Below are 24,923 nucleotides of genomic sequence, written 5' to 3'. Positions count from 1 at the left end.
CTTTAAATAAAGAGACTCTAAGCAAGAACTTTTGTAGGTGTTACCCTTTTGCCTCCCTCAGCATAGTCTGACTTTGGGAAAGGCAAATTCAAATCGTGAGCAGCCCTGGTCACAGTCTACCAGTACCACGCGCCTCACAGAAGAAAGGGACAATCGCTCCATGCTGATGCCAACAGCTCTCAGACATGAACTCACCCGAGGGTCTCACAGATGCCTTTCCTGTTTTCTTTGCCCCATTTTTCTTTTCTTTTCTTTTTTTTGCTTTGCTTTTACATACTTTCTCTTCTTTCAAACACATCTGTCTTTCTGCATTCAGCCTCCAACCATCATCTGAAGTCTCAAAAGAGGAGACAGCTGTCTCCTTCCTCACAGCTGAGTAGCACTGAGAAGTCGTTAAGGGCATGGACTCTGCAGCTGGAATGCCCAGGTTAAAATCTTGCCTCATTTTTCACTTGGAGTTTGGGAACATTTCTGAACTTCTCCAAACTTCTGTTTTTCATTTAAAAAATAGGATTAACAATAGTATCTACATCACGATGTGATTGTGAGGATAAAATTACCTAATACCAACAAAATGCTTAAAGCAGTGCCAGGCAGATAGTAGATGCTCACTATTGCCTTTTAAAAAATTAACCCGTCTACCTCTTTTGTGCTTCTACATTTTTGAAATCTCCTTAGAAAACTTGTTCCTATACAGCAGGTCCTCCAATAAGATTGTTTCTGTTCAACCTCGTTTTGTTATAATGTTGATGAGGAAAAAAAATTACTTCCCAGTCAGGGCCGCTTGTCTGTGTGGAGTTTGCATGTTCTCCCATGTCTGTGTAGGTTTCCTCTGGTCACTTCAGGTTCCTTGCAAATCCCAGAAATATGCGCTTTAGGTTCACTGGCACGTTTCCATGGTCCCAGTCTGAGTGTGAGTGTGGGTGTGAGTGTGCCTGTGACGGGATGTCCTGTCCAGGGTTGTTCCCACCTTGGCCGTGAGCTACCAGGAAAGGCTCTGACCACCTGTGACCCTGAACTAGAATAAGTAGCTTGGAAAAAGAAAGAAAGAATGAATACAAATTATTGTGAAGTAAAAACTTCACAATAATTTGTGAAATTAATGGCTGAGAATGGGATCCATCAGATGTCTGCCCTGTAAAGTAGATGATAATCATACAAATATAAGGCAATAAATGAGGCAGGATGAAAATGCTTGGCAACCCCACCACATTTGTTCTCATTTGTTGTTGAACTGCATGCTGGTAGGAGGTTCCACCTCCTAACAAAATTTTCGTTTGTAAACATTTCTTCCTTGGCTTAACCCATCACCACTATGGAAACCATCCCTATAAACTTTGTAAAGGTAATCAGGAAGAAGGAAGGGGGAGAAATGAAAATAAACCCAGCTTGCAGCACACTCAGCATTAAGCACTAGGTCAGCCTGTGCTTGGACCTGCTTCCTCCTAGTTGTTTGCTACCTGTTGCCCTAGAATCACACAGACCCTGGATCGTAGTTCCCCTTAACTGCTCTACAGTTAACAACTTGAACATTATAAAATGTAAAGTTTTCCATTTGAGATATCCTTTCAGGTCCTGCACACTAGTGAAACTACTGACATCAGCTGGTCTGAAGGATCCCATAGGAGTTGACTCACCAAAGAATGCAGTTTCCATGTCCTGACGAACTCATTTGCCTTACCCAACCACACAATGATCCCAATTCTCCAGCTCCTCACCCTCCATGATCCCCTTAAAAGCTCCCGCCCAGAACTCTTCAGGGAGGTGAATTTGAGGGTCTCCTCATATCTCCTCACTTGGTGCCCTGTGAACATTAAACTCTTTCTCTGCTGCAAATCCTTCTGTCTCCGTGTAATTGGTTTGTTATTGTGCACTGGTCATACGAATCTGTTGGTTATGTAACACTATGAATGCTGTCACTCAGTGATTCACCATAAATTGGGGAGTTGCCTTGTTTTTATTTATTTATCATATTTATTTCAATGTTCAATATTAGCAATGTTTTGGGTCTTCATTTAGAAGTTTGGTGATGTTTCTGTGATCAGATATATGCTGTAGAAACAGCTCATTTTATTTTTTAAATTTAAATATAATTTTTATCACCAAAGTTATGTGCAAAATTTTTAAAAGGCAAATTTTCCTATGACTTTTTATGTAAAATAATGGTTCATTGACTTCTTTAATCTTTAATTTTTATGGATACATAATAGTTGCATGTATTTATAGGGTACTTTTTTAATACAAGAATACAATGTGTAATGATCACATGATCAATGAGATATTCATCGCATTAAACATTTATCATTTATTTGTGTTAGGAACATTCCAATTCCACTATTCTAGTTATTTTTAAATGAAGAATAAATTATTGTTAACCATAGTTGCCCTATTTTGCTACTGAACACTAGATCTTATTCCTTGGTTATATTGATTAGCCTAGGGTAAAATTGGTTTTGTTCTATGTCATGTCACTTAAAGTCGTAGTTTCTAAGAACCTATCAATGATGTTAAGAGAGGATATACTATATAAGTTGAGCATCTCTAATCCAAAACTCTGAAATCCAAAGTGCTCCAAAATCTGAAACTTTTTAAGTGCTAATGTGATGCTAAGAGGAAATATTGACTGGAGCATTCTGGATTTCCAATTTTTGGATTAGGGATGCTCAACTGGTAAGTATACTTCAAATAATCCAAAAAGTTCAAAATTCAAAACACTTCTGGTCCCAAGCATTTTGGATAAGGGATACTCAACCTGTACTTACTTATACTTCTCCAGTAACACATGATTCTCTACACACGTAAAACTGATATCTAGAGGTTTTTCAACCCAAAGTCATACAAATGGTCAGTGGCAGATTTTGGACTAGAAGTTAAACTAATTCATTTCTAATTCCATGAAATTGTCATAATATTATGAATCCCACCTAAACATAACTTATTAATTGATTGATTGATAAATTTTCACCATTCGGCAATACGGAGCTTCTATCTAGACTGGCCAGTCATTTTTCCTGGTGCTAAAAGAAACGATTTCTTCTACTTTTGCAAAAAATATTTCCACTCAGATATACTCTACACTCTTGTCACTAATCTTCAGTTTAAAAGTGTTTTCTTGGAGTGAAACTTTCCCAGATTGCCATTACATTGCTTTGCGTATTCTGAGGTTCTGCAGTATTGAGGCTGTTGTGAATTGCTCCTAAATTTATGCTAGGTGCTCTTACCTCAATTTGGATGTCATTATTTGTTTATTGCAAATACAGGGTACAATGAAAAGCAGTAAGTGAGCACGGAGCAAATTTGCACTGAGTGAAGAAGGAATCAATTAGAGAGACGCTAGAAGTAGATACTTATTTACCAACCTCATGCAGTATCTGTATTGCAGAGACAAATATCCTTTTAAAAAGTCCTGGGTCTGGGGTTTCCAGCAAAGCCTTGTTTATAGACAAAAGCCTCAAACGTTCTCTTGCTCTGTGTCTGTGGAGAGAAGAGGAAAGCAAACAGGGTGACTAAGGGCTTGCCAAGGAGTGAATATAATTCTAACTGGATATGGACAGCAGCAGGGCTTGCTAAAGGAAACCAAACTGGCTATGGCTGAGAATGGAATCCATCAGATATCTACCCTGTATTACAGGGTAATTTTATTCACATTCTTCTGATAAGAAAAGTAGGAAGCCTTCCAAGGAGTTAGTGTTCCAGTCCAAAGATGTATATTTCTGTGTTATCTTGCGGTATGATAAATCTGATATCAACTAATAAAAGATGTAGATGATTTTGTATTTAGGAGGACCGGTTTTGAGAGCAAAATGAAGGCTTGGGATATGGAGAGCAAACTGCCTATCTGGGACTGCAGGGGACACTGTATTCAGTAAAAGTTGCTTCATCTGAAAGACACCATGGGAGAAAAGCTTGAGAATGGGAGCTTCAGTGGGACAGAGCTACGTGGAGAGGCTTTGACCTATTAGGACTGCAAACCATACCCAATCAGGGCCTGCGTTATCACAAAAATGTCAGCCCACTGGGGAAATATATAGACGTGGTCCAGGAATTTCCACTCTTACTCTGGTGGAAAATCAAAGCCTGCTCATGCTGCAGTGTTTAAGCAAAGTACTAGGGGGATCACGCAGGTATGTCTTCTTTCAGTTCTTATTCCATATATGGTTCTTTTTTCTGGCATGATATTTCTTATATCTTTTCCTCATCTGAAAGACTTAGCATAATTCTCTCCATAAATCAGTATAATACCTGCAATTTTACTTGGGGTGTGTGTGTGTGTATGTGTGTGTGTGTATGTGTGTGTATGTATGTGTGTGTATGTATGTATGTATGTGTGTGTGCGCGTGTGTATGCGTGTATGTGTGCGCGCGTGTATGTGTGTGCACGTGTGCTGTATGTGTGCGCGTGTGTATGTGTGTGCATGCATATGTGTGCGTGTGTGTATGTATGCGTGTGTGCGTGTGTGTATGTGTGTGCACGAGTGCGTGTGTGTATGTGTGTGCGTGCGTGTATGCGTGTGCATGTGTGCACGTGGCATGTGCGTGTATGTGTGTATGTGTGTGCGTGTGTATGTGCGTGTGTGTGTGTGTGTGCGCGTGTGTGTGCGTGTATGTGTATGTGCGTATGTGTGTGTGTGGATATGTGTGCATGTGTGTGTATGTGTGTGTGTGCGTGTATGTATGTGTGTGTGTATTTTGTGTGTGTGTGTGTGTGTGTGTATTTTAGGGATGGGGTCTCACTCTCACCCTCACTGCAGCCTCAAACTCCTGGGTTCCAATGACCATCCTGCCTCAGCCTCCTGAATAGCTGGGGCTACTACAGGTGTGTACCACATGCTGGCTGATTTTATTTTTCAATTTTTTGTAGAGATGGGCTCTCGCTTAGTTGCCCAGGCTGGTCTCAAACTTCTAGCTTTAAGAGATCATTCTGCCTTGGCCTCCCAAAATGCTGGGATTATAGGCATGAGCTACTGTGCCCAGCCTCTTCATTTGCTGTTTTAAGACCACTCAGGCTATAGCTCTCTCTCCTCTCTTAGTTCCTACTATAATTATTTGTGTAGTTCTTGGGCTTTTCTTTATTGGTCTCCATTGCTGTACTACCTTTTTAAGGAGATTTATGTATGCCTTTATTCATAAGCACTTCTTGGTAAAACTCTTGGTCCTTTGGATTATTTTGCATGATTGATAAGCTTACATATCAATATACGTGTATATTACAGGTAGTTTTTGCTGTAGTTTTGTAGGTCAAGGAGGAAAAAATAAGGTATGGAGACAGATTAAACTGAAAACAAGATGCACAAGGGTTTACCACACTTTAATTCCTTTAATAATTGAGGTTTGGCCTCCACTTCCACCCATGTTGCTACTATCTCAAGTGAAATAACTCAGAAACAAGAGGTCAAATACTTCACATTCTCACTTATAAGTGGGAGCTAAATAATTTGTACACATGGACATAGAGGGTGAGATAACAGATATTGGAGACTCAGAAGAGTGGGAAGGTGAGAGGGCATGAAGGATGAGAATCACTTAATGAGTACAATGTACTCTAATTGGGTGATGGTTACACTCTAAGCCCAGACTTCACCACTATGCAATGTAGCCATGTAACAAAACCTTATTTGTACCCCCTAAATCTATATAAAGTGAAAAAGAAAAAAAACTCAAACAAATTGGCTTTTATTTTCCCATCAAAGACACTACGCTGGAGAGAACTGAATTTATCTAAGATTCTGTTTAGCTCACGTGTCTCATAGTAATCATAGGCTTTCACAAAAGCAGGTTCCAACTTTCTTATGGGGGTGTCTTGCAGAAGAGTGAAAGAAAAGGTCAGTGTTTGATCCGTAACCTAGGAAAAGAAGGAGCAAAAATTCGGAACCAGGGAGGCCTCATCTCTTTTTCTTTAGCATCAGTCTTCATCCTTTGAAAGATAATTTTTTAGTGAGCTGGTAAGATTCATTCTCCAGTTCATCGGGCTCCCTAACGGCTCACATAGGAAGCAGTTGGATGGTAATGTGGATTTCAGAGTTGGAACTTCAGGAACTTGAGCAGAGGCTCCTGAGAGTAGATTAGAAATTTATTAGTCTTTTAAATGATTAAAATAATATATATTCCCCTATAATATCCAACGCATGGCTCTGCCTATAGTGAGAGATAGATTATTTATACTGGCAAGCTGACTCTATCTATATTAATATTAATATTTCCAAATATTCAGGAAACAGACACACATCAGGTGTTGTTCTTGTGCTGCTAATGAAGTTCATGAAATTACACTATAAGACTGACTGTGATTAATATATCTAGACTGATAGCATATCTATCATCTGTATCTATCTAATCTACCATCTACCTTATCTATCTATTATCTATTTATCTATCTTTTGTCTAACTTCTCTCATACATGTATGTTAAGGTAAGCTTGATTTAATCACTGACAACCCTTGGAAACACTTCCTATCCTTGATTACCAACTTTCAACATGGATGACGAGGCTTATTTAAGGAAAAGAGTGTTTATCTGAAGTACACAGAAATATTCATATTCTCATTTTAATGTAAACAAATCCATACACACTGGCCTCCCCCAACACTCTTGTCTCTGACATTCCAAGTCCCAGGAAGCTTGCGATGAGGAATGAGGATGTAAAATATCTCACGTGAACAGAGAGGATGTGCTTTTCCAAATGGCCTTCCTGATGACTGCTCTTCTCGTACCACATGCTTCCCTGGTAATGAGACCCCCTAGAAGGACTGTTCACCTGGGTCTCTCTAGCAAGGCTGGCAGGGGCCCCACCTGGTCCACAGAAATCAAGATATGGTGCTTGTGCACTTCTGTCCTGCTCATGTGGCTAGATCTTTCAAGCTGAGGAAAATAAGAGAAATCCCCAGTGTTACTGAATAAAGAAAGCCTGTGGGGTAAAAAGAGACAAATAGACTGTGAGACTGAAGAAGTCTCTATATAAACAAAGCTGGGGTTACATTTACTTAAATGAGTTCGAAGACACTTGTCCAGTAAGATGAAAACATATACAGGGTATTATGAATACCACCACATTACATATAAGGTTGAATATTCATAGGATTAAGTAATAGGCATGTTTGGCGTTTGTTTGAAGGTGAGGGAGAAGTATCCTCACACTGGATAGCTAGTCATCTGAGCTGATCTGTGAAAACACCTGTCGCTACACTGCCGTTCATCTCAGCTTTCTTTACACTTTCACAGTTCTTAAACACTATGCCAATGATTTTGGTACTTAATTATATCTTGCCCTGAAATGTCATTTGACAGTTTTGGCTACCCATGTTTAATAATTTTATCTAGAATGCAGGCCCACCTTCCTTATATTTCTTGTATCAGCACCTAGCACAATGCTAAACATATAGTTGGTACTATATGAATTCAGTTTCCTTAGATTATGACCAATGTTGCTTAACATTATTAGGATACTGCTGCTATATTCTTACATGAGATTAAAAAAATCCAAACACCTAGCACCTATTTACCGTTTTCACTGTGAGTTTCAATGGATAAAACCAGATATCATCTTGGATATATCTAAGACTAGACAGCTTCCTGTGTAACTATAGATATAAGAAAGAAAAGAAACAAGCCTATCTTTTGAATCTTGCTCTCTGTTAAGGTTCCACATAAGCCCTGACATCTTTATTTATATTTTTAATTTTATGCATGTATGTATGTATGCATGTATGTATGTATGCACATATGTATGTTGAGACAGGTTCTTGCTCTGTCACCCAGGCTGGAGTACAGTGGCATGATCACTGATCACTGCAGCTTAGACTTCCCAGGCTCCAGCTATCCTCCCACCTCAGTCTCCTGAGTAGCTGGGACCACAGGTGCATGCCACTATGCCCGGCTAATTTTTGTGCTTTTGGTAGAGATGGGGTTTCACCATGTTGCCTGGGCTGGTATTGAACCTCTGAACTCAGGCGATCCACCAGCCTTGGCTATCCCGGCCCGCGGAATAGTCAGTGTAGGCCCTGGAGGAGGGGGTGGGAATTTGGGGAACAAGAGACATGAGAAATGGAGACAAGACAGTGCTCTGATCAAGTCTCGTTTAATGGCGGTAATGCACTGCCTTATATACACTTGGAAGGGAAGGGGTTGGGCTAAGGCGGAAATGATCTCATTGCCGAGGGCGTGGCCAGGTTAGTTTCGGTTTCTCCGGTCGGAGGTCATGTTGTGCTTGCGCTATTAAGTAACAATTTTCCCGGGCCTGGGAAAAGTGAGTGAAGAAGCAGCAGGAAGAGCGCCATCTTTAACGAGGTATTAGTACAGGGGAAAAAAGGCAAAGATAGGGAGGAGGTAGAAGGTGGAAATGAATAGAGCTCAGGCGTTTTAATCGTTAATTATTATTCGCTATGGCCGGGGCGTGCAGCTCCGGACACTTGGCCTCCCAAAGTGTTGGGGTTACAGGTGTGAGCCACCATGCCCAGCCAGCCCCGGCATCTTTAAATAGCTTTGCTAACTATTCCTGTGTCCTCAGTGATCTTTTCATTCCTGGAAATAAATCGCCTTTACTGTCATTGTGAATGGTTCTGAAAACTAACTGCATAACAGAACCACCTAAAGAGTTCATTAAAAACATTGATACCTGTTAGCTGGATGTGGTGGTGGGTGCCTATAGTCCCAGCTACTAGGGAGGCTGAGGCAGACAAATTGCTTGAACCTAGGAGGCAGAGGTTGTAGTGAGCTGAGATCGTGCCATTGCATTCCAGCCTGGGCAACAGAGTGAGATTCCTTCTCAAAAAACAAAAAACAAAAAAAATACAGATTCTGAGTACATCCTCAGAAATAATAAATTAAATCTTTATTGATGAGACCTGGAAATCTGCATTTTAAAATAAATTCTACAAAGGGTGCTAACCAGATTTTAGAATTGCTGGTATATGTCACTTCTTTATAACTTACGTGTTTTGGATTAATGATGATCCTTTTCTGTCATGTGAAGACTATCTTCACAATTAGACTATAAGATTTCTCTAGGTAAGAGACAGTATCTGTATTTACATTTCCTGTGGTTACTTGAATATGATTTTGCTTAATTCATACGTCTTGCTTTTATGAAACACATTTAATGTGTCTATTGATGATGGATCAAATTGTGAATATGATTTCTTCTTTTCATCCGAGAAGCTGGGATTAAATTCCTTTAAACGAGTTTGAAGGATTTTGTATTTATTACCAGAGTCATGGGTTCTATTCCAAGTAAAACTTTTTTTATTTTTTATTTTTTTATGAGATAGTATCTCACTATGTTGCCCAGACTGGTTTTGAATTCCTGGGCTTCATGTGATCCTCCCATTTCAATCTCCTGAGTAGCTGCCAGATAAAGTTTCTGAAGAGTGTTGTTGAATTGGGAATCTTTTTTCTGTTAGAAAAATAGAATTGTTGTTTTTAATAGAGATGGGGTCTTGCTCTGTTTGCCAGGTTGGTCTTGAACTCCTGGCCCTCATCAAGGGATTTCAGTATCTCTCTCCTCTTGTCCTGGTTACCTGCCAGGGCAAAAGCATAGGCCGGCAGTGCCCTGGTGTAGACATGGCTGCCATGGGTCCCTTCCCTTGCTGACTTCCAGGCTGACTCCAGGCAGAATAGGGCATTACTGACAACAGGGTGAAGACCGAATGATGGTATTTTGACTTATATAAAAAGGGGTCCTGCCAGGTCCTAGAATAAACATAAAGACTATAAGATAGGTGATACCAGTGCTTTTCATATCTATCTATCTATCTATCTATCTATCTATCTATCTATCCATCCATCCATCCATTTATCTATTCCCTGACCATCTTTTTAGGAATCACTCTTTTTTAAAAAATAAAAAGAATTGCTTTCTGATTAAAATGTAAACTGACAAAAGCAAGGCTAAAGGCCGTGTGCTTTGGATGGATTGGTTTTGGCACATAATCCAGGGCTTTATTGAACAAGTGGATCCTCCTGAAGGAACGACAAATATGATGCATAGTGTTGTGCAAAAGAAAAGCTGTCACTTGACTTGTAGAGGAGTGTTATTAATAGTATAACCATAGGCAATATGATTATAACCTTATACCAACCTCTGGTAATATAACCATAGGTCACTGGGTTTCATAGCAGTGTAGGAAGCTGGGAAATGAATGTGGTACCTACAGTGACTGGGAGAGGAATCTCCAGAAGGGATATGGTGATGTAGGCAGAGAGGGTCATTTCATCTTCTACTCTTCTTTGCGAATATAAGAGAGAGAAAGAGAAATTAACTCTACATCAGGAAACCTTTAAAGATGTCCTCTCTCTTCATGGTTAATCTGTTTTCTTCTATGATTCCTTGACAGTTCCTCTCATCTATATTCCCACTGTTCAAAGTTCCACTCTCAACCTAGATTCCATTTCTTTTTCCTTGGCGAGTGGCTTTTTTCTCCTTTGCTGTTGTCCTTTCATATTTTCCAGTCCTTTCCTTTAGGAATTTTCTTGCACCTTCTTCTTACATGTCTTCACCCTTAGAGAAATCGCCATGGACTGGTGAGTCAGCAGATTCATAACTAGCACACAAAAGAGATGATCTTCGTGGCATTGTTGAACAGTGATCTAGAAGTCCTGAAATAGCCATTGTCCTTCTGCTTCTGGGAGAGCCATGTGAGGACTTGGGTAATGTACACTTCATTGATGAAAATGAAGTGTCGAGTTTGAGTAAGGGTCTCACTCAAGGCCCTCAGTAAAATTCAACACCCCTTCAACACATAGCAAGATCTCATCTCTACAAAAATAAAAAAAATTTACCTAAGTATGGTGGCACGTGCCTGTAGTCCCAGCTACTCAGGAAGCTGAGGTGGGAAGATCACCTGAGTCCAGGAGTTTGAGGCCGCAATAACCTGTGATTGCACCACTGCACTCCAGCCTGGGTGGCAAGGTAAGACTCATTATTATTGTCTTTTCCTTTATTATTTACCAGTAAACCTAATTACATGTCTACCCTTGCAATTCAATCATTTGAGAAACACATGTTCAAAATCTGTATCATCTTCTGCTTGAAATGCATTGTATAAGGTTATATTTTGGAAAAAAAGGAATGCTGTTTTGAAATTGGGTTGGCTGTGCCATGAGTTTATAGACTAGTGCTTTAATGTTGCTTAGAAATCAAAGACTATAGGGAAGTAGTCATTATTCTGGAAATGTGTTGTTATAACGTCATATCTCATATGAATATCTCAATCATCATTGTATAATACAAGAAGGGAATTTAGAATATTATTGTATAATGTAAGAAGGGAATTTAGAAAACAATTTTGTTGACTCTTTCATTTTTACTAATGAGATTGAGGCCTGAAGAAGAGGCCTTTTAGCTCCTAATTCAGTCTTTTAAAAAAACGATGGCAATAAAAATAATCTATTGAAAGATGATATTTCAGAGAGTGTTGAAAAGGGGGGATACAATCAGAGGGGAAAATATTTGACTGTGGACTCTGAAAGTAAATAGTCTAAGAGCAAAACTGAAAGTTTAAAAAGGAAGGAGTTAGCCAATGGAGTAACTATACTTTATTTGCAGTGTAATTTGACTTAAAAATGGTTTTCTTTCTCTTGATACTCTTCCCTTTGCTTCAAATGGTTTTTTTTTCCCTCTGCTACCTCTCATACATGTGTCAAAATTCTCTCTGTTCCACATGATGCATCTTCTTTATGAAAAATTTTTATATTCCACAGAAGCGTTATCTTCTTGTGTGTACATTGTACACCTATTGTAATAATTATTACATTTTATCTTATTGTCTTTTTATTGTTGTTGTTGGGTGGCAATGTTGTGTCTAACACATCAAAAGAAGTGGCTTCAGTTCTGGTTCTGCAACTTACCATCTACATGACTTTGGGTGATTAATTTGGCCCATGCAATATTGGGTTCTGTCTCTCTCATACGGGCAATAGGCCTGCTGCACCATTTCATTTTTATCATCTTTGCTAAATAATTAGCATTTATTCTAAAACATAAACTGATTTCTTATTTTACCTAGATCATGGAACACTATCTAGTAAGGACAAAATTTGGTACGTTTGATCTTCAAGTTGGTGAACACCTCTAAGCTCATGTCCTGGAAAAAGAATGATTACCCAACCAAACGTAAATATTTAAAAATTATATAAAAGTAGAATACCTAAGTCATGACATTATAGTTTTACCTAACCAAGAAGAGTTACAGAATACTCAGTGCAGTAGTGAATAGTATAATTTTATTCTTTGAAGACTTTGAATTTTGTTTCTCATACTCTTCAGCATAGCAAGGCTGAGTAGTGCAATGTATTTACTATGTACTATATTTATTATATGTAAATGTATGTACTCTATTTACCAATATAGTATTCTATTAATCCTAAATAATTCACAAGGCATATTAATGGATAATATAGGTTACCTTAATAAAGTTGCAAACATTCTCTTCATTACAAGGCATATTAATGGATAATATAGGTTACCTTAATAAAGTTGCAAACATTCTCTTCATTGTTGTGTGACATTAAGTACATGAGTAAAGACGTTATCCTATTTGATACAGTCTTTTTCTTCTCCCTCTTGCTAAAACTTGGAATGAAGTCAGTGATGCCCTTCATAGTTGGCAGATTATATGCCCATAAAATATAAGAAATAAAGGGGAATTTTTTTTCTCTTCTTTCTTGAATGATCCCCAGTGAAAAGAAAATAACCAATGTGATTACTACAAATTATTTCTTGAATGTGTTTATAATTTATAAAAAAGACTATGTGGATATTTTCTTTTAAACAGTGTCTTGTCCTAACGGTGTATTTACCATGTTCGTGAACAGACCCAAAATACTCCAAATACCCAACAGTAACAGAAACATCAAGAGAGTTCAAGGATAAATTTTGGACCTTATATATTGAGAGGGATGATATTTAGGATATAATTTAAAATAAAATACATTTATATAATTATTAAGATATTATATATTAAATGTATAATATATTAATTCCAGTTTGGGTGACAGAGTGAGACTCTGTCTCAAAAAAAAAAATACATTGACTATACCTAACCTGTAGAACGTGATAGCTTAGCCTATCCTACCTTAAACATGCTCTGAACACTTACGTTAGCCTACAGTTGGGCAAAATCACCTAACACAATAGATGTATAATATAGCTGATATATTTATATATTTATTTATTTTAATATTTATTATATTTTATGTATTTATTATATTTTATATTATAGTATATTATAATTTATATTTATTATATTTAAATTATAGTATATTATATTATCATTTATAATAAACATAAATTATTTATTATATTATATGTTATATGATATATATAGCAGATATATTAAATATCTATTGTGTTAGGTGATTTTTTATACAATATATAAATATATCAGATATATTATACATTTAAACAATTAAACACCTAAATAGCCCAATTTTATGTGGATCAGTACTACTAATGGCTTAGGGTAAAATGACAGCTACGGCATAACCAGAATGTTAAAGTGCCATGTCTCAGACAACGTGGATGGACATAAAGTATTCGAGAGAATACTCCATAATAGGAAAAAAAATTTGTAAAGACTAAAAGACTAAATAAGACCTTTTTTTCTTGAGCAGTGATTTGCCCATGCTGGTCTCAAACTCTTGGCCTCAAACGATCCTCCTGCCTTGGCCTCCCAAAGCATTGGGATTACAGGCATGAGCCACTGCTCCTGGCTAGAATTCTTGATTAAACAATAGGGTCTAAATAAATTTAAAACCATCATATTCTTTTTATTCTTGCAGGGTAAACTCAAACATTGTATTTCTTTCCAACTTTGTATTCTTGTCATAACATCCCAATATTCTCTGAGGCAAATGGATGCTTATGACCAACTGGCCTGAAATGGGGGAATATAGGGTTGGTGGTGAGTCACATATAAGAAAATGCAAGAGAATAGCACCGTATCATATTTCAAAATAAAATACAAACTCTATATAAAACTGACCCCAACAAGTCTCCATTTCATTTCCTGTCATGTATCCATATGCTTTCCTATAAAGAATAAACTTCAGTTCACAAAATCAGATATAGAAGATATGTTACTTTTTAAAATTCCACGTAATTTTAATTCTAAGATTCCCATGCCACCAGGCTGGTGGGAAATCCATTTTTAGTTGTAATTAGGCCCTTTCTCCAGTATCACATATGAATTTGAGTGTAATACCCCAAAACTTGAGAAGGCCATTGTATCTCCAGTCCACTGGGGCAATGAATAACTTGAGCACCTGATCATTATAATGACCCAGAAGTGTATCTTTTTATTTTACTCTGCGGTGAGTTTTTCTAAGGGAGGAATCCTATTTTGTTTAATTTTGTATTATAGCATGGGATACTGTGCCTGGCAGATAGTAGACAATCAGTTAGTATTTCAGGAATAAACACTCTTGGTCAGTGATACAGCTAATGATTTGCAACAAGCATATCCTTAAAGTACATTTTCAGTAACGATTTCCATATGAACAAAGAAACTAGAACTAAGAGGTAAAATTTATTATAATCCTGTTGTCTTGTTCCCATAGCCATACTCTGATTTCTTTTAAGTTCTGTGCCCTGGATTGATACTTAATTTGACAGCTAATTATAATGTTTATTAAGCTCTGAAATATGCTGTCTCCTGGCCTTTTTGTCTGAAGTTGTTTGAAGTGTCACCATGGTTGGAAGTTAAGAGCGTGGAAGCTAGACTTCTTGGTCTTGAATTCTAGCTTTGTCACTTACTAGCTTAGTAACTTTGGGCAAATTACATGTCTCTGCCTCAGTTTCCTCATTTGGTAAGGTAGTACCTATTTCACAAGGCTGATGGTGGCTGCAGTGGGGCGTCCAGAGCTGCCATCACGCCAGCTGCAGCGACCCCAAGGCAGCCGACTCTGCCGCCACCATCCTCGCGTTGCCGGATGGGGGGACCTGCTCCCAGGCCCGGAGCCTCCGCCGCTCCGGACCCTGGCCCTACGTTGCCGCTCCCGCCCGCCGCGGCGGGCGTGGGGAGGAGGGGAACAGTCCCTGGAGCCGGCCCCGGGAGTCCCCCCGGAGCCTGCCGCCCTGGAAGCCGCCGCGATGGACCGGGCTGAGTCCCCCGCTGGAAGGGGAGCAATGTAGTCGGGCACGGAGGGGCAGACGGAGAGGTGCCCCAAGGCGGAGCTGGGCCCGGAGAGGTGCGGTGCTCGCACACAAAGCGCGGTGGCTGGGCCCAGGGCGCTGAACTGGGCCAGTCTTCTGGGCCGGGGTGGGAAGTGGGAACGGGGCCTGCTTTGGGGACCCGGCCAGTGGTGTGGCCACCGCGCACACCCCTACAGTGCCGCGTTCCTGGGCCTTGGGAGAAAGCTCTGAGTAGTGCCGCCCGGGGCGCGTCTCCAGGGTCCGCCGGGCATTGGGGTGACCGCCGAGCTAGACGCTCCTGACCGCCAGGCCCCAGGGCCCGCGATCTGCTCCCGGAGGCGCCCCCCAGGCAGGGCCGTGAGCCGGGCAAGGGAGAGTCCTGGGCTGCCCCTGAGCCCCGGAACCACTGGAAGAACTTGCAGCAACGTCACCCCTGCTACGAACGCCTACCCAGGCCCAAGGAGGACCTGGAACGCCCCCCTCCTCCCCGCCCCGCTCCCGCCCATCACCCCAGGCTGCAAGGAGGCGCCACCGGAGCTGCACACTCAGAAGCAGGTGAGCCAGGGACAAGCAGGAGCCCCGCCCCTTCCCAACTGGTGGAGCAGGAGCTCCCTGGGTGCAGCGGCAGCCACCCTTCCGCGGCTGTGGACATTTCTGTGCTCTCGGAGGCCCAGCAAAGCCCCCTGCCCACTGCGGGCTCGAGGGTGCCTGCTCCCGCTGCCTGGCTTCTCTCCACTGTTAGCACCCGCTCTGATCACAGGGCAAGATCGGGCCGAGCCTGCGTACTGTCACAGCCTCGCTGAGTGTGCACACGCTCAGGACAGCACTGACACGCCAGCCCCCTGCCGTCTCGGCCCCCTTCGGAACTTGGGCACCAACAAGCATGGGAGGGAGGCCGAGAGGGGGCTGAAGATAGCTGGGCACTGGCTTACAGGCGCCCCTTGGCATGAACAGCCTGGGAGCAGGAGGCAGACAGGTTCCTGGGTGGAAGGGGGTGGGTCCCCAGTGAAGCCCCACCCTCAAGCCGCGGAGGGCCTGAAGCCTGGAGACCAGAGAGGGAACTCGTGGTGCTGTTCCCTGGGCCCACCCGTGGCTGCCCATGGACCAATCAGCACGCATTTCCTCCCCTCTGAGGCTCATAAAATCACGTGGACTCAGCTAGATTGGAAGAGAGGATGGGAAGACAACGGATGACCTGCCTGTGGAGAGAAACTACCCATTCTAGGACCTCCTCTCTGCTGAAAGCTGAACACTCAATGGGAAGACCTGTTTGCAGAGAGGAGCCGCTCACTCCAGGGTCTCCTTTCTGATAGAAGCTGAACACTCGTTGGGACACCCTGGCTGTGGAAAGGACACCCTTGCTGTGGAAAGGACACCCTTGCTGTGGAAAGGACACCCTGGCTGTGGAAAGGAGCTACTAACTGCGGGTCTCCTTCCTCTTCGTCTTCCTCATCCTTCTGTTCCATTGCTGAATAATGCTCCTCTTCATTTGTCTCATTCTCCAGTTGTCTGCTTGAGGAGCCGCACAGCAAGGCTAAAAGAGCCGTAACACAAACAGGGCTGCAACATGCCCTTTGCTCCCCACAGCGAGAGAAGAGCCGCGGCCCTCTGGAGAGCCCAGACCTGGGAGCTCCTTGAGCCCGGGCTGTGACTCTCTCGTTGGGGCCCTGGTTGATGTCACTGCATTCCCCCGTGCCACTGTGGGAAGCTGCTTGTGGTGCATCCGGTCCAGGGGGAAGCTGTTTGTTGTGTGCCTCGTCCAGCCGCCTCACAGAGAGCCTGTGCTGGTGCTTGGAGCTGCCCAACCCAGGCAGCAACTGGTGTGTGTGACTGCACGGTGGCCACGCTTGCTCACACACCCCTAGCACGCCCCTCTCCGCTGCACCCCTGTCTCAGTCTCTCTTGGATCCGGGACCCAGGTTGCCAGCAAGTGCGAGTGGGCAGAAGTAGCCCGGTGGGCCCAGAGAAAAACTTAGGCAAAGGTGCCACCAGACTAGCCAGGAGAGTGACACCTCAAGGATCCCATGATGCTGATATGTTAATATCTGGGTAATGCTTACAGAATAAGCACCACACAAAAGTGATAGCTTTTATTTCTTATTGTGTTGCCTGGAGACAGAGCTAAGGATTGCTCAAACTTCAAAGTCCTTTCCAGTTCTTAGTTTATACAATTCGTACTCACCTTCTGCCTAACTAAACATTGTCATTTTTGTGCCAAATGAAGAGTAGGACTCCTAGCATTGTCCTCAGACTCTCTTGGCTCAATCCTCCTGCTTTAGTCTTTCCAACTTCTTCAAAAACTCCTGAAGCTTTTGCTTCTCCTTCCATAGAATGGAAATATATGTTGCAATACTTACTGCAAAGAAAATGATATATTTTAAAAATAGACTAAAGAAATGTTGTGAGACATCAGACATCAACCAGATGTTGTGAGAACTGATTTCTGCATCAGAGTATCTCCTTGACTTACAGCTGTCCTTTCGTCCTGGCTCAAAGTTCCAGAAGAAAGATGCTCCAGTATAATACTCCTATTTGGACTTTGAGTCATACACATTCCTTCTTCTGAGAAAACTTGCTTCTGCATGAACCCTCCCTTCATTGTTTTCAGCTCATCTGTTATTGAATCTGAGACCCCAGGTTAACTGACTGATGACTCTCATCAGTGGCAGATTTTGGGGTAACACAGGACACACAACTCCCAATTCAGGTCAGGTCCCAATTATCCTGCCTCCCATTATGACCTGTTCAATGTTGTATTCCATTCTACTTCATTTTAATGTAAAGAGTCTTTTCTGGTGAAGCCAGTCTTGTTTTCTTATAAAAATTCACTCTTCGGGTTTTTCATAGGGTATTTCCATAACCACCGTCCTAGTATATAACCCAATACTTTCTTCTTTCCCCACAGTCCTTACATGAAACCTACTCATACCAACATCACTGTATCTTTTTTTTTTTTTTTGTATTCTGAAGTCCCTCAGCACTTGATTCCTTTAAGTTTTATCTTGGTGTTCTATTGGGAATCATATGGAAATGTAAAAAGATATTTATTGAATGAACAGGAAACAGGGAAAGACATTGACCAGAAAAAATGTTTATTCATCAAGTCTTTAAAGATACAAAAACATGTGTCTTCTGTGGAGCTCTGAAAACAGGACTCCAGCAAAGCAGTTTTCAGCCTTGTGGTCTTCAAGCATTTCCAAGATCTGTGATATTGGAAAGAAAAAAAATTAAGACAGACTTGGGTCTCCATGAGCAGAGAGTATTCTTTCCCTTAGTTCTGAGTGGCATAGTGCCCAAAGAAACCTAATCAGTACAGTGGGAACCCAAATCTGTTACAAATCTTTACCCATAAGCAATCCTATGGACTGTCTGAGGTTTGACAGAGTCAGTGGCCCTCTCCAGTAAATGTGTTTTTCTATAGTAATGTGCAGTGTGAGTAACCTGATGTTTTTGACAAATATTTACCCAGGGTTTTATGAAGGAGAAGGTTTGGGAGACAAGCTGAAGGAGCTCTGACTGCCTTTTGAAGGAGTGTGAGTGACTTACCTTTGCTGCAAGGAGCATTGTATTCAGCAATTGCAAACTCATCTGGAAAAGAAAAAAACCAACAAAAAACCAGAAATCATTACATGAAGTGAGGAAGAAAGCAAACATCTGTGGGATACAGGCCAAGGAAGGAGTCTGTTGTGGAAAGAACAGTATTGTACCAGAAACATTAGCATCACTCATTGATGCATTGCTTGCTACCTTACATTCTCCTTTCAAATACAGTGTTTTATATTTTCTTTTATCCCAAACTCCTGAAGGACTCTTCAGATGTTCTACTTACTTAAATCTCATAGTCATACAGTCTATTTATCTGATGAAAAGGGAACTGAATATCCCACCGGTGTTTCGTATTAGTAGTTGATATATTTATAATGTAGGTTGTGTCTACAATGTGTGTATAAGAGACAAAAAGAGGAGCATCAGAATCGATGGAGACAAAATGAAGTGATAATGTAATTACTTAATGTAATAAATAGCCCCAACACATCTCCCAAATCTGAATTTCTGTGATCAGGAATTAAATATTTCTATGTGAAAATCACTGTCACTCACCCGTCTCGTAGTAATCATAGACTTTCACTATGGCTGGTTTCAGATCTCTTACTGGGACATCTTGCAGAACCGTGAAGAACAAGCTCAGTGTCTGATTTGACACCTGGAAAGCAAAAGTCAATTAAATGACCTTTCAGGAAGCTTTCTTCTCTCTTTGAATTAGTTTAAGTATTCACCTGTTTTTTGGGGAAAAGCTTTATCATCCTACAGCACACTATAGGGTCCTTAATTAAATTGTGCAGAAATCTCTCAGAGGGGATGATAAATTCTCCAGATTATTTCTTAAATAACTAACACAACACATATACTTCTGTCAATGCCGATACATAGCTCCTTTCATGTGGGTAAATGATACATACTTTTTATTGGATGACTGTGTTCATTTTTAAATATCCAGAGATTTGGTATAGCTTCACTTCTCTGTCTTGCAGGAATACTTGCGTAGACTCAAGGAGGCATCTAAAAGGTTGATCTTTCCAGGCTTAAATTTCATAAAATTTGTAAACCATAATTCCCATCAACATGTGCATGAACAAACTCTCCTACCACACGTATCTATAAAATCAGATTGGTTTATTGGTGAACTGGTCTTATTTTATGGTTCAAGTCTTTGTGGAGATTGACAGTTTGTTTTCCTTTCATATTGTTGTTATGTTGATAATTAACTAATAATTGACTAATTACAAGTGCTACTTCCTTATATTACTGGGTATCAAAATAACCTGTCAACATAATAAACACATTCTGTGAAGATTTCTTGCTTATGGGGTTTTAGGAATATTCATATCCCAAGATCCTAATAAGCCATTTCTACCCGTAATGCCTGGTAAAATATAAATAAAGGAGAGGAGAACATTCTTTTAGAGTTAACATTAGAATTCTGAAATTTCTAGCATGGAAGTGATGTTTCTAAAATGCATTTACCTTCCCAGATGTTCCCTTGGAGGATTATTATCTACAGTTTTTTTTTTTTTTTTGCAAATGGACTGGAAGGTCTCTTACCTTATCCAGGTAAATCAAGACATGGTTGTTGCTGACTTCTGTCCGGCTCACATGGTTAGATCTTTCAAGCTGAAGAAAATTGAAACACCACCAATGTTAATAAATAGATGAAACCCCTGGGGGATCCACAGAAAAAATATTTTGTATTGCCAGAATAACCCTGAGGATAGAATTCTTCAAATGCTTTTTGTAAGCAAAGATATAATGTAACACAATTAAAAATGAAAGGCATAAAGTGTTCAATATCAGTATGACACAAGACCAATGTGTAAAGTTATTTATCTGATGAAAAGACAGCTAGGTATTCTAAACTTGGTAGTTACTCATATTTCAAAGTTCAATTCAGTTTCTATTTCTTCATAAGGAGTTTTTTTCCTGTTTTGCTTGCTCTATTTTTCTTTTAACTTCTGTAATACTTATAGTTTATGCCAGTCATTTTCATATTTTTCACTGGTTCATGTTCATATGTTTTATCTTCTTAACAAAATTCTGAGCTAAGAAGACATTGAAAAACACCTGCTGATAATCTTTTTCTTGTAGTCACGGGTCCTAGCGCAGGACTGTGCACACGGCCAGCATTCATACGAACACATGTGATTGTATTTCTGAGCTTGGAAAAAGCGTAAGGCTTTGATAGAGATTGATTTTCATAGTATTTTAATATTAGTATTGTCTTATGCTCGGGATACATACAACATTAAATCAAACGGGGCATTCTGGGGTTATGATAAACCTACTGTTTTCACTGTTGGCTTCAGGGGAATGAAGCCAGAGACCATCTTCACATCAACGATCGCCATGTTGGAGGCAGAGCGGCTCCCGGTATAACTGAGGATCCATGGAAGGAAAGGATTAGAGTTTTCTGTGTTTTTAAATATTTTCTTCTTCTATGTCCATGTTAAGCATTCCACAACTCTAAAAGGTACATGTAAGTCTTCCCAAATATCTTATCCCAGTGGTTTGTAAAAGTGGTGTGTATAGAATTTTTAGGAAGCCTATTAAAGTCACCGAGACCAGGCCCTGCTCTAGACTCGATGAATCAGAATTTCTACCATATAGAGGCTGAGGATCTGCCTTTTTTTTTTTTTTTGATGGAGTTTTTTGCTCTTATTGCCCATGCTGGAGTACAATGGCATGATCTCGGCTCACCACACCCTCCACCTCCTGGGTTCAAGCGATTCTCCTGCCTTAGCCTCCCGAGTAGCTGGGATTACAGGCATGTGCCACCACGCCCGACGAATTTTGTATTTTTAATAGAGACGGGATTTCTCCATGTTGGTCAGGCTGGTCTTAAACTCCCGACCTCAGGTGATCTGCCCGCCTTGGCCTCCCAAAGTGCTGGGATTACAGGCCTGAGCCACTGTGCCGGGCCGAGGATCTGCATTTTAAGAAAGCTCTACAGGTGAAGCACAGGCTGTTTGTGACCTCTAATGTATGCCCGTTATTTTATTTATTTAATTTTATTGTCTTTCAGCTGACAAAATGATGTATATTATGAATAATAAATTTCAGTCTACATTATTTACAAAACCAACAATAATTTATAACGTTTACTTAAACACTGGCTTTCAACAAAACACTTAGAAACACCTAGCGTCTTGTCCCTGAGAGTTTGCATCTGAAATTTGGACTGCTTAATTTATTTTTTGGCGTATATATACGCTAAATTAAATGGAATATATATATATATATATATTTAACTTTCAGGTTCAGGCGTACACGTTCAGGTTTCTTATCTAGGTAAACTCGTGTTATGGAGGTTTGGTGTACAGATTACTTTATCACTGGGGTACTAAATTTTGTACTCAATTGTTATTTTTTCTGATCCTCTCCCTTCTCCCATCCTTCACCCTCAAGTAGGCTCTGGTGTCTGTTGTTTTCCATTTTGTGTCCATGTGTTTTTATAATTTAGCTCCCACTTACAAATGAGAATGTGCAATGTTTAGTGTTCTGTTCCTGTGTCAGTTTGCTAAGGATAATGACCTCCATTTCCATCAATGTTCCTACAAAGGTCATGATCTCATTCTTTTTGATGTATGCCAGTTATTTGTTACATAGATTTTGTCTTAACTGTTTTCCTGAATAGTATCCCCAACCAAGTTATATGTTTGTGGAGAGATAATTTTTTGTCAGATCTGCCGCTATTTAAATATTGATGCATTGGCCGGGCGCGGTGGCTCACGCCTGTAATCCCAGCACTTGGGGAGGCCGAGGCGGGCGGATCACAAGGTCAGGAGATCGAGACCACGGTGAAACCCCGTCTCTACTAAAAATACAAAAAATTAGCTGGGCGCGGTGGCGGGCGCCTGTAGTCCCAGCTACTCAGGAGGCTGAGGCAGGAGAATGGCGTAAACCCAGGAGGCGGAGCTTGCAGTGAGCCGAGATCGCGCCACTGCACTCCAGCCTGGGCGACAGAGCGAGACTCCGTCTCAAAAAACAAACAAAAAAAACAATAAATATTGATGCATATAAGTATATCTTCCCCCAAAATTAATTATATCATATATAACCTGAGATTTATTTATTGCCAGTAGGAATTCTAACTAAAGATTCACTACTTCCTTCTAGTCAAACTTTTCAGTAATTCTTCATCTCTGTCTTCAATAAAGCAAGAATAATATAGGATTTCATTACATAACAAGGAATTCACGTCAGAGGCAATGGGTAATATTTATTTAGTTGTTATTGAGGGAAATTATTACCCTTTAAACAATGAGGTTGCACAATAATAGATCCTGGATGGACAATGTAAACCCCATCATTGAGAAATTATGTTGTATCAACTTAAGAGAATACATTGCATTTTTAACGAATAGTGCAAACATCTACTATTGTACTGCTTTACTTAAAGAGGAGTTCCAGTACGAAGATTGGTGGTTATTCTTAGGATTAGGTGATACAGTCAGAAGGTCTTACCTGACACTTAGTGAGATTTGGAAGCTGGTGTGGGCTTTGGGTTCGTCACAAGTTGCAGGCAGAGTCTGCACCCCTAATGCAAATGGGAACTCTTCCTTTTCTGGGAGAATATTGTATTTCAAGGATGTCTATGGCACATCAAAGACAAAATCAGTTTTTTGCCCTTTCCCAGAATTCCTCTCAACTTCCCTAACTCTTTCTCTGGTTTGCCCCATTGTTTTCTGAGTGAGGACTTCTCAGTGAGAACAGCTGCTGTCCTCATCTGTCCTCTGTCCTCACCTGCCCAAGAGTCTCACCTGGAGGTAGACACATCCTTCTCCTGTCACTTTCATGCTGTATTCCCCAGGCAGCTCTGGTAATGAGACCCGCTGCAGTAACAGGCGGTTGCTGTTGTCCACTTGGAATTTGTTGGAAAATGTCCCTGAAGACTGGATAGTCACCTGTGCAGCCTTCCCAGTTCTGGTGAACGTGGCTGCTCCATATTTGGACAAAGCATGGAGAGCCACCACTGTGTCCTGGAAGAGATAGATGAGTGAGAGAACCCATTGGGTATTTTAAAGATTTGAGGGCTGAGATATTTTTCAAAGACCCATGTGAGGGACTTTGATTTCCTACTTCCCTCACTACTTAAATATTGGAGCTGTAATTTCAAGATTGATTATAATCTTTAGATAGTTGAAGAGCCATAACATTCAAATATCTACCTTGGACTGTATGCCCTACATGTTTATTTTATTTATCAGAAAATTGATCCTTTTCTCTCTAAGTATATGTGGAACATGGAATGTGGAAAATATAAGTGAATGATAATCAGTTATTGGCATCACCTATTTGCTAACACGTCTTTCTTGACAACTGTGGTCGTATCTGACATCACCCAAGCAAAGTTCAGTCTGGCTCTCTCCCATATTAAACTTTGCTCAGTTGCTGAGGTCAGTGACCTGAAGAGAACCCAAGGTTCTTTGCAGCCATGAGTAGAGTCATGCTTCAGTTTCTCCAAAAGAAATAAAAGATGAATATTATAATTATCTTATGGATTGAATGACATTTTTATTTGGCTTTCCCTTTTTATTGGGTGATTTCCTGTTCCCAGTGAATGTCTGCTGGTAGACATCCTCATCAACACTGAACCTGGATGGCCTCCTTCAAATAATATATTTCTAAGAAATGAATGATAACCTTTAACAAAATTACTTAGTTTTTTTCATTCATATGATGAAAGATTAATACAATGGAAATAGGATGGAATGCCATTTTGTCACATTTTTTCTGTTTTAGGGTATATAAGCAAACATCTAAATTCTCCGAAGATAAAACTGCCTGCTGTGTACATATCGATGAACTGTTCAGATACATGGTTATATAGCTAGACTTAGGAGGTTGGATGAATCGAGACAGTTCTTTATGCTCCTGATAAATAAACGTTTGTGTATTATGAGGTGAATAGGGGGCTGGACGCAGTGGCTCACACCTATAATCCTCGCATTTTGTGAGGCCAAGGTGGGTGGATTGCCTGAGCTCAGGAGTTCAAGATCAGCCTGGGCAACATGGTGAAACCTCGTCTCTACTAAAAATACAAAAATTAGCCGGGCATGGTGGCACATGACTGTAATCCTAGCTACTGGGGAGGCTGAGGCATGAGAATTGCTTGAACCTGTGGGTGGAGGTTGCAGTGAGCCAAGATCGCACCACTGTATTCCAGCCTAGGTGACAGAGAAACACTCTGTCTTAAGAAAAAAAAGAAAAAAGGTTGAATAGGGGAAGCACAAAATGTGTAGTTT

At 40.6% G+C, this 24,923-nt stretch overlaps 1 protein-coding gene and 1 long non-coding RNA gene across 6 annotated transcripts in view; both read right to left on the bottom strand.

Annotated features, from left to right (window-relative positions):
- Nucleotides 1-1,638: 1,638 nt before the first annotated feature.
- On the bottom strand, nucleotides 1,639-12,403 carry LOC123567456 (uncharacterized). 5 transcript variants are annotated; one of them, XR_010579275.1, is made up of 5 exons: nucleotides 10,773-12,403; nucleotides 10,146-10,491; nucleotides 6,652-6,857; nucleotides 5,739-6,050; nucleotides 1,639-3,474 (listed from the first exon to the last, which is right to left on the bottom strand). It is a non-coding gene; the product is annotated as an uncharacterized lncRNA (long non-coding RNA). The 5 variants fall into 5 exon arrangements; XR_010579276.1 differs by having other exon boundaries at nucleotides 5,783-6,050; XR_012419991.1 differs by lacking the exon at nucleotides 1,639-3,474 and having other exon boundaries at nucleotides 5,093-5,841.
- A 5,795-nt stretch (nucleotides 12,404-18,198) lies between these two features.
- A2M (alpha-2-macroglobulin) overlaps nucleotides 18,199-24,923 on the bottom strand; it is a 46,652-nt gene continuing 39,927 nt past the window's right edge. Inside the window, exons 30-36 of the mRNA XM_005570063.5 lie at nucleotides 23,439-23,657; nucleotides 23,143-23,270; nucleotides 20,964-21,054; nucleotides 20,227-20,295; nucleotides 19,225-19,327; nucleotides 18,670-18,711; nucleotides 18,199-18,326 (exon numbers count right to left, since the gene is read on the bottom strand). Coding sequence (XP_005570120.3) covers nucleotides 18,310-18,326; nucleotides 18,670-18,711; nucleotides 19,225-19,327; nucleotides 20,227-20,295; nucleotides 20,964-21,054; nucleotides 23,143-23,270; nucleotides 23,439-23,657 — 669 coding nt within the window. The 3' untranslated portion in view covers nucleotides 18,199-18,309. The remainder of the gene's footprint in view (nucleotides 18,327-18,669; nucleotides 18,712-19,224; nucleotides 19,328-20,226; nucleotides 20,296-20,963; nucleotides 21,055-23,142; nucleotides 23,271-23,438; nucleotides 23,658-24,923) is intronic.

Source organism: Macaca fascicularis, chromosome 11 (genome assembly GCF_037993035.2).
Source record: "Macaca fascicularis isolate 582-1 chromosome 11, T2T-MFA8v1.1".
Lineage (NCBI taxonomy): Eukaryota > Metazoa > Chordata > Mammalia > Primates > Cercopithecidae > Macaca > Macaca fascicularis.
This window is presented reverse-complemented; position numbering and strand designations above follow the sequence as displayed.